The sequence below is a fragment of the Trichoplusia ni genome, unplaced genomic scaffold, assembly GCF_003590095.1.
Source record: "Trichoplusia ni isolate ovarian cell line Hi5 unplaced genomic scaffold, tn1 tig00004140, whole genome shotgun sequence".
In the NCBI taxonomy this organism is placed as follows: Eukaryota; Metazoa; Arthropoda; class Insecta; order Lepidoptera; family Noctuidae; genus Trichoplusia; species Trichoplusia ni.
The window spans coordinates 13,934-23,723 of record NW_020800522.1 but is presented as its reverse complement, the minus strand read 5'-3'; the positions used below and the strand labels follow the sequence as shown (position 1 = coordinate 23,723).

The 9,790-nt window shown below is 37.8% G+C and overlaps 1 protein-coding gene across 1 annotated transcript; it reads left to right on the top strand.

Annotated features, from left to right (window-relative positions):
* The first annotated feature begins 7,570 nt into the window (after window positions 1-7,570).
* Window positions 7,571-8,530, top strand: LOC113508226. Its single transcript, XM_026891183.1, has 2 exons — window positions 7,571-8,123; window positions 8,421-8,530. Exons 1-2 carry the CDS (start codon window positions 7,571-7,573, stop codon window positions 8,528-8,530), a joined length of 663 nt encoding a protein of 220 aa, XP_026746984.1.
* Window positions 8,531-9,790: the final 1,260 nt, after the last annotated feature.

Sequence of the window (9,790 nt, the reverse complement as noted above, 5' to 3'; positions counted from 1 at the left end):
TACCATGAGTCACATATTTGAGAGATGTTATCGACAAATACCGTTACGACTGTAGTTAAGTAACTCACCTTCTAAACAAGGTGTGAAACGGTATTCAGTTTATAGTCATTGTTTAGTTTTGAGTATTTTCTTGTGAGATGATGTCGGCAAGAAAGTATTTAAAATCAAGTAGCACTATTTAAAGTCAATTTTACACTGACAGCTCCCCGTATCGCCCACCCCTTCACCGCTTCCTAAGCGCTCTAGCTGTGAAGAAGAAACGGAGCAATAAACTTCACAACATAGCACGCTGTCGCTTTTTTACAATAAAACATACACACATAAATTAATTATTAAGGAAACGCTGGAAATAAGGCAGCGTTCACAGAGAGCTGCACCCCAACCAATAGTTCATTAAGTATATTATATTGTATAACATACTGACTGCTGTATGCTCTATGAAGTTTAAAATAAAACCCCGTTAAATTCAATTCACCCATAAACCCTTGCGCACATATTTCATTCATACAAAATCTAAACTTCTATACTAATACTAATATATAAAGCTGAAGAGTTTGTTTGTTTGTTTGAACGCGCTAATCTCAGGAACTACTGATCTAAATTGAAAAAATATTTTTGTGTTGAATAGACCATTCATTGAGAAAGGCTTTAGGCTATAAACCATCACGCTGCGACTAATAGGAGCGAAGATACAATGGAAAATTAGAAAAAAATAGGGCAGGTATAAATCATAACTTATATCTTATATCTTCTACCCACCGGGACGAAGTCGCGGGCAACAGCTAGTTATAGATAAAAATTAATACAAAATTATACAATACCAGCTGACCCAGCAAACGTTGTTTTGCCTAATTTTTTATTTCTAGTTGTATGTATTTTTAATGCCACATTATAAAAAAATGAAAACAAAAAATAATTGTGAGCAACCCTTATCACTTAGGGGTATGAAAAATGGATGTTATTCTATACTCAGACCTACCCAATATGTATAAAAAAATTCATAAAAATCGTTTGGGAGGAGTACGGTAGCTAACATCGTGACACGGGAATTTTATATATTAGATTATAATAATAATGGAAGAAGAGCAGTAGTGAAATATGTTACAGAAACGGGAAAAACTGCTCTATAAAACAATTAATCCGATTAAATAAATCCTTACTTTAATCTTCACAAGCAAAACAAATTCGCGAGCAAACAGCAAGACACACTACATCTCCGACACATCAACAAACGGGTGTGACGTAACACAGTCATTGAACTCTGTCAATAGACAAAAGAGTTCATCTTTTGTTCAGTCTTGTGTTAAGGATTGTGAATAGACAGATCAGTTTCGCAACTTGTTGCTAAGGGAAGCTAAGTATGTATATACGGGATGTTAGAATTGAGTGCACGGATTCCCGAGTGGTTTAGATCAAGTGCTTCGATCCCAGGCAAGCGTTTGTGTGATCGACGAATGCTTGTCCTGAGTCGGGGTGTTTTTGTGCCTTTGAATTGAATATTTTTGAAAAATCTGGTGGTACAAGGATTAGAATCCTTAGTGAGGGAGTCGTGTAAAAAGAGAAAAAACAGGAAGGTGAGGTGCTGTGCTGAGGAGTTTTCTCGTCGTTTCTTCTTTCCATCTAGAGCAATTAGGAAGCGGTAAAAGTAGAGCGAATTAGCATGGAAAAGTACTACTTTTTAGCATAACATTAGTCACAAATTAAATTTGACGGAAGTGATATTTGCCAGCCGTAAGTAATTATTATCAATACTGCACATACACATTCGGAATTTAGATTTCTCTACATGTTTTTGCTCTGAGTGTTTATAGAAAATTAAATAAAAGCCCTTATATCCTTATGCACTCGGCAAACCTTTTAAATGTCTGCATAAAAACTCCACATAACAAAATATTTGTTCATTTCTTTAGAAATCAATTTCTCAAATAAACATCTCACATTAATTATATTTTCTCAATGAAACTTGTTCACTTCTTCCCACTAATGTATTCATAGCATGCGCCGAATCACGTATAGAATCTATAAATCATAAAATATCAACCCTTTGTTTCCGACAGATGAAATAAACCAAATTTTAAATGGACCAACATTCTCTGGCGCCCACATCCTATCCTTTGCCTACTCTATCCTGTTTTCACCTCCCGGACACCGTTTACAACAAAAAACTTATCAAAACATGCTTTCAATAAACTGTAAAAGAATATCTGTACTAATTTTTGGAACGAAGTTCCTTATCGCGCGTTGCGAAATTGGGCTAGATAGGAAAAATTAAAACCAAAAGTTGTAACGAAACTTTTTGCTACAGTTGTAAGCCGTGCGGCGTGCGAGTGTCTCTCTCTCTCTCTTATAAGAAGCAAGCTAGTTATCTGGTTAGATTCCATTATATTTACTTTAAAAAAATATTTTTACTCCACTAATTAATCGAAAGGAACTTCATTCTATTCGAGTGCTCCTTGAAAACCCTTAGTTTTTCTATTGTTTAATAAGTTACGTAAACCTAAACCTAAATTGCCTAATAAGTTACGTATGGTTCTAAGTACCTAGCCCAGGATAGTAAATAGGTAGAAAATGTATGTCTGTTAAAATATTTTTGTAATTTTACGTCGAAAACTCTTTAAATAAACATAAATATTATAAAGTGGTCTAGATCATAAAACTACTATCATCAAATTGCAAGTTTTTTAATATGTACATATTTTCCAAAGTGGCGGTAATTAGTCACGCACTGACAATTTCACAATATCATTCATGAATAAGCTCGTAATATTACAATTTGTTTCATTCAATGTTTAGCTTTGGGGACGGTGTTAGTGGTTAGAGCGAGTCACGTAACGGCGATTTTATCACTTATACTGGCATTTAAACAAGTGTTATACGAGAAATTGTTAATGGTAATATGTGGATCGTCATTTGTGTTTTTGGGGTTTCGAACTTAAGGGTTAAAATGGAACAATATTACTGAGGCATCGCTGTCTTATTTATTATACTCTCATATATAATAATACTTATTTTTCTGTCCCTCCGTACGCATTTTCATTGACCGATATAGTATTACTAGATTTATTTGTATTGCTTAGGAGCATTTAATATGATTATATGCTGCTATAGCTAACATAGCTAACTTAAAAATAAAGATCAAAATTAACGGTCATGAATATCTTGGTGGACAAATGAATTCGTATTTGGGTACTTCAAGTGATTTGTTTTTCAAGCACGCTGAATAATTATATTAAAACACACCTATTTATAAATGAAGGTAGGAGTAAAATACAGAAACACAGACGAAAACAAATTACAGCAAAACAACACAAAAAAAATACAAAAACATATTAAAAGGGGCATCCAAAGAGCTTTTGTACAGGAACATCCATTGTCTTCGGCACCTAATTTTCCTTTTCTATATTTCAGAACGCCCGTACAGACACGGGGTGTGACATTCCAATGTACCGAGCGAAAATCTACATCTAGACGACCTTTTCTGATCCGAAACTCTTTGAGCTCAGCAGCTGAGGGACAAAGGCAAGCGATGTCTTTTGTCTTTTTTTAGATGTCACGAAAGACTTTCGTTCGATAGGGTAAATTTTATTCGAGCCCTTTTACCGGAATGTAGTATTGCTAATAAAGAGCAGTCTAGTTTGTCTGTTTTGTTGAAATTTTTAACACCTTTGAGGGATTTTGCTTTAGAGTTTTTTTTGTTGTTTTGTGTCTGCAGTTATGATGACTGACAATATAAAGGAGGGTTCAATAGAATGACGTTTTTTTTAAAAACCTCTTTTGACGATCGCAATTAAATCAAGCTCTGCTCGTCCCCGTGGGTAAAAGATATAAGTTATGATTTATACCTGCCCTGCTTTTTTCACATTTTCCATTGTATCTTCGCTCCTATTAGTCGCAGCGTGATGGTTTATAGCCTAAAGCTTTCCTCGATGAATGGTCTATTCAACACAAAAATAATTTTTCAATTTGGACCAGTAGTTCCTGAGCTTAGCGCGTTCAAACAAACAAACAAACAAACAAACTTTTCAGCTACTTTTACGGATTTTATCGCGGTTTAATTTTAGATTTTAGTTCCCGACGTTTCGAAACCTTTGCAGGTATCATGGTCACGGGCAGACTGAGATGGCGTTCGTCTTGACAGAAGATGTTGCTCGTTCTACCTTCATATTTTAATTAATTATTTGTGGTCCGACCTACGCAGTATGAGCTCACTGTGTCTTGATGTCTTGCAGCGCTGCTCTTGGGTTTGGCCTTGAGTTTATTTATTATTGGATCCCAAGTAGGTGATATCTTCCAGCCATCTTCTCTATTGAAATTAGGGTGTTTTTTAATCTCAATAGCCTCGCGAAACATCCTAGGTAGGAATTTGGATTCTTTAGCGAGGATCTGTGGTTGGTCAAATCTAATATAATGGCTGGAACTTTCAGCATGTTCGGCGACTGCAGACTTCGTTGAGCGGCGGTGTTTCACGTCAGCTATGTGTTCTTTAACGCGGGTCCCTATGCTTCGTTTGGTTTGACCGATGTAAGAGAGGCCGCAGTCACAATCTAGTTTGTCTACTCCTGCATCTTGTAGAGGTATGTGACACTTGACGGATGGTAAGGACTGGCTAATCTTCTTGGGCGGCTTGAGGTATGTTTTAATTGAAGCTCGCTTCAGGATGTAACCAATCTTGTCAGTGACTCCTCTGACATATGGTAGTACAGCAGGCAAACAATCAACAGTGGCTGCCTTCACTCGGTTTCTGTGACGGGGCCGTGGAACTTGGAGCTTGTTGTCTCGCAGTACTTGCTTGACGTGTTGAAGCTCAATTTGAACCAGTAGTTCCTGAGATTAGCGCGTTCAAACAAACAAACAAACTGTTCAGCTTTATATATTAGTATAGATAGAAGTATAGAGTATAGACAAAATTCAATGATGTAGCAATTTATGCCGCCTCCGTGTTCAGCTCTGTGCCAGGTAAATCAACGTTTGGGGTATTTCTTTCTTTGAGTTTTATTTTATTAGCCGGCAGCAGATACGTCATGCTCCCTTAGTCGTCACTGCCTGCAGTAGCGTCTTGGGTCGGGTCACCTCCTTCCCTCTAATATGGCGAGGGAGGTGATTGCTGACCCTTGCGTCATACTCGTGAACGGGTGCTGCATGCGGTGGCTAGTCGGTCTGCTGACCTTGGCCTTCGTACTTACATAGTAATTTCTTAGGTTTACGCGAATGTTAGACATTGAAATAAAACTACTTTTACGGATTTTATCGCGGTTTAATGTTTGAGTTTAGTTCCCGAAATTCCCGTTTTGACACCTTTGCAGGTATCATGGTCACAATCTGCCTTGTAAACCGCTGCGATGTGTGAGCTTTCCCTTTCCCTGCCTCTGTACTGCCCTGGGACCACTAGGGGAGCATCAACATCGCACGCGGGCCAACATCATCGGCACCGCTAACCTACGCACCTCTATGCACGCTTCCAGGGATCACCCTACGGGTTACCGCTGTCCCACTACTATCTGCGGGTCCCGCTCTCCAGCCGTTAGCTTAGCATCTACTGGTGGCCGCGGCCGTTGTCACGCCAGCGACCCCAGCTTCTAGGCAGCTTCAGCCAGCTTCCGTGCAGCTCACCGGGCACCCTACGTGGACCCGCAGGGACGGTAACCCGCAAGCTAGCCGGACCTAACTTTATTAAAGACCTGTATGAGACCTACCTCTTGTTTTCTTTCTCCTTTTTGGTTAACGGTCCGCACAGCCTACCTGTGCGGCCCTCAGCGTTACAGCTGGTTGGCAGCAAGCAGTTCCGAGACCCTTTGTCTCCTTAGAGTCTGCAGGGCTTCTCGGTTCAGATGAGAGTCGCTCAGCGCAATGTCTCGGACCAGCGATCGTAGAACCGGAGTGGTTCCTTCAACACCGGTCAGCTGCAGGGCAGAGGTGCGAGTTGTTGCCTGCTTCGTGATGTTAAGGGTTAGCTGCACTTTCCATAGGACATTGGACCAAGAAGCACCCTTGTTGTTAACTACTATTCGCAGCATGTTGAGGACTGTGCGGTAGTATCGTTCGACTTGGCCATTCTCGCGATGCATCTCAGGTGTGATAAAATGTATAGAGGACCCAAGCTCAGATAACCACTCTTGAAACGCAGCACTTTCAAACATTCTAGCTCTGTCGCACACAGTTGACGGAGTGCCAAACAGTGAGACGGCATTGGCAAACACCCTTTTCAAGTCATCTGCGTCTTGACGGTATAACGCGTAAAATAAGCAAAATTTTGAAAATGAGTCTACAACTATGAGGATGTATTTATAACCGTTGGACTCTGTTAACGGCCCAAGAACGTCAGCATGTAACACGGAAAAGGGAATGTCCGGTTTTGTCCAAGACTCGATTGGTTGGTGAGGTGCTCGGGGCACTTTCTTATGTGCTGAGCAAATGATACAATGACCAACATACTTTTTAACAAAATGTCTAAGGCCAGGAAACCAAAAGTGACGCAGTATCAATTCGACAGTCTTATCGATGCCTATGTGATCGTGATCGTCATGAAAGACTTATAAGACTAAGCCTATGCCCTTTCGGTATAAAACACAGACGGCGCGACTCTTCACCAGTAGGCGTGTACTTATAGTACAGCAAGTTATTTTTAATAAAAAATCTACTGCTGGCCCTCTCGAACCTTCTGTATTAGATCCTAAGTCTCCAAGTCGGCCGTTTGAGCAACTTTCGCCCAGTTTCGTAAATTTTGGATTTGGAACACGTGAGCAAGCTGTCTACTGAGAAAGTCAGCATGCTGCATGTTGCAACCCTTTCGGTACTCTAGATAGAACCGAAAATCCTGCATGTAAACCCACCAGCGAGCCACGCGAGGCAAGAAATCTTTTTTGCGCTCAGTTAATTTTAAAGAATTGCATTCAGTGACAATTTTGAATACTATACCGATCAGTGTTCTGTTAATGACGCCCACGTAAACATAGTCTCCGTATAAATATTTAGTTTAAAATTTGTATTTGCATAATTTAGTGATAAAAGTTAGTGCAGTCATTTAATTAAACTCCAATAAAGAAGTAAGAACGTTTTCAAGCGATATAATACATACATCTACAAGTTATAAACAATTAACTGAAAAGTGCATACAAGTGACATTTCTGGAATTAAAAACGAATATAATGCAGTGAAAATAACATAAACAACACATAAGAATCCATAAAACAGTGATACAGTACCATCCGAACATTAAAATCTAATCTCTAATCTAATCTCTAATCTCTAATCTAATCTCTAATTAAAGTGCTGTTAAGACAAAAATTATATTTACAATCAGTTAAAAATTTGAATTAAGAAGTCTTGCACATTGTAAACAAACCACGGGTATTAACCAATCACAACTATTGATCACTAACTTGACAGATAAGTTGTCGTTCAGAAATTGAAATTATAGGACGTGGACACTAGTCTTTTGAGACCGCGATCCGTTATACGCATAACAAACGACTTAAGCACTGTGACTTGGATAGCCTGATCAATTTGCATATGATAGTTTATATTTTAATTTAATCATTAAATATAATCATAACGAGTTATTTACGCCAACATGATTCGCTCACCAGATAGCAAAATTAGCAAATCAAACCCTGATTTATGCACGAGTATTGAGACGAGTACCAACGTCACGCAGAGGAAGCGGAAGCAGCCTGACTGTGAGTTTACCCAGGCTATTGCCGTGTTGTCTACTGAGTTGAAGAAGAATATTGACGATCTCCGAGCTGATAAGAATAACCAGTTCACGAATATTATTGTGAATATTAATAACCTTCGGGAAGATTTCAATACCTTGTCGCTGACTTCGGCACTAATTCAAAATAAAGTTAAGGAACTGCGTGCGGAATATGTCGCTATTAAAAAGGACATGTCGCAGCTAGACACTAAGCACGATGAATTATCACAGACTCTTACTGAGTTGAAGTCTACAGTAAATTTTGGCTCGGATAACTATGTGGATTGTGAAAGGGGCCTAAAAGAACTGGAACGAAATATGAATAATCAGGCTGCCTCGACTGTTGAACTATTGGAAAGAAAGATCGATTCTTTGGAGCAACAGGCGAAGCAGTGTAATGTTGAGATAGGAAATATGCAGGAAAGGCGCGGTGAGAATTTAATTACTTTGTTGCAGTCCATTGGTTCAGCGCTCAACATGTCTTTAACATCGAAAGATATAATCTCCATTCACCGTGATCCACATGCACATGCGCAGAATAATCGCCCAAAGAATGTCATAGTCAAATTTACTTCTAAACTAATGCGTGATAACGTTCTCAGTGCATACCGGTTATCTAAAGGACTGACTTCGGATCGTATAGGCCTATCTGGTTCACCATGTCGCATTTATATGAACGAACACCTAACACTGCGGAATAAGGATTTATTTCGAAAATGTTGTGCAGCCGCCATGTCAAACAAGTTCAAGTTCGTGTGGGTCCGGAATGCAACTGTCTTGGTCAAGGAATCTGAAGACTCCTCTACATTCGCCATACGTACGCGGTACGGAAGATGACATATCTAAGAAGATTAAGTCAAACCACGTACTTACAACTGCAGTTACGCAATAAGCATGTTATAGGGGTTCAGCCGCCCGTCCTAACTATGAATTTCGATAAGTATTTATATGTCTTTTATGTCTTTTTATGCTTTTTTGACCTACTTTTTATTTTAATTTGTTCTGTAACATACTTTAAATGGTCTAAAACATTAATCAAGCGCCAAACATCTTTTTGCATTAAGTTTATATTTTATTATTAATGAATCAGTCTCACGATAGTTATTATAAAAAAAAGTTTATATTTTGCTTTTGGTGTTATTTATTGTACACATGGATCTCTCTATTTTCAATCCTTGTTGCTTTATTTTTGTATACTTGCTCTTTACTAATACAGTGCTTGTCAAATTTATGTTACAAACCTTCAAATTCACCATTTATCGTTAATACTTACATATATCGCTCCTCCCACCGAATAATATCGTTATCGATAAATTCAAATTTTACAGGAAAAATAAAACAGTGTTTTTGTGTTTATTGTGAAAATTGTCCGACCTTAGAGAATGATATATACTATATCAAATGAAAGTTATTTTTTTATAGAATCATTCTAAATGAACGTATTTAATTTTTATTTTATTAGAACCAAGAAATTCAAGAAAATATAGTTTACTGGATACGTTAGAAAAACATTATTTTGCAACATAATATAACGATATTATTCGCGTAAAAACAAAAAGACAGCGTGCACAATAATACTACAATTATATTCGTTAAACAAAGACAGCCAAAAATAAACGTTATTAGACTGTTACTGGGATTTTCGCCTGCATAATATCATATTATATATAAAATTACTGTTTTATACTATTTTATTCTTCATTTTCCTGTTAAGTAAAAGCCATTATTAGAAATGTAACTTTCAATAAAACTATGGGTTTCTGATAAAAGAAAACTGTTTATTAATAAAATCATGAATAGTGTAATCATTGTTTTGAAAAAATTAACATAATTTAATCTTCTTCATTTTCATCAGATTCTGAAATTTGTGGGTTTTCATGACAGCTATGGAGCGAATTATAAAACGAATGATAGTGAACAGGTATGGATTCAGTTCTGCATAAGCTCAGTAAATCTGTTAGCAGAGAGCTTTGCTGATAGCAATTGGTTCAGATTATGCTGGCTTTAGACCGGTCACTTCAACATTACCTGTTCTATTCTGTTTGCCTCTTCTTGATCTATTGACACAACTTTCCGTATTTAACTCAAGGTATTGAT

Coding starts and splice junctions, on each gene's coding strand:
- LOC113508226 (XM_026891183.1), top strand. CDS start 7,571: ATGATTCGCTCACCAGATAGCAAAATTAGCAAATCAAACCCTGATTTA. Junction 8,124..8,420: donor AAATATGCAGGAAAGGCGCG/GTGAGAATTTAA, acceptor AATGTTGTGCAG/CCGCCATGTCAAACAAGTTC.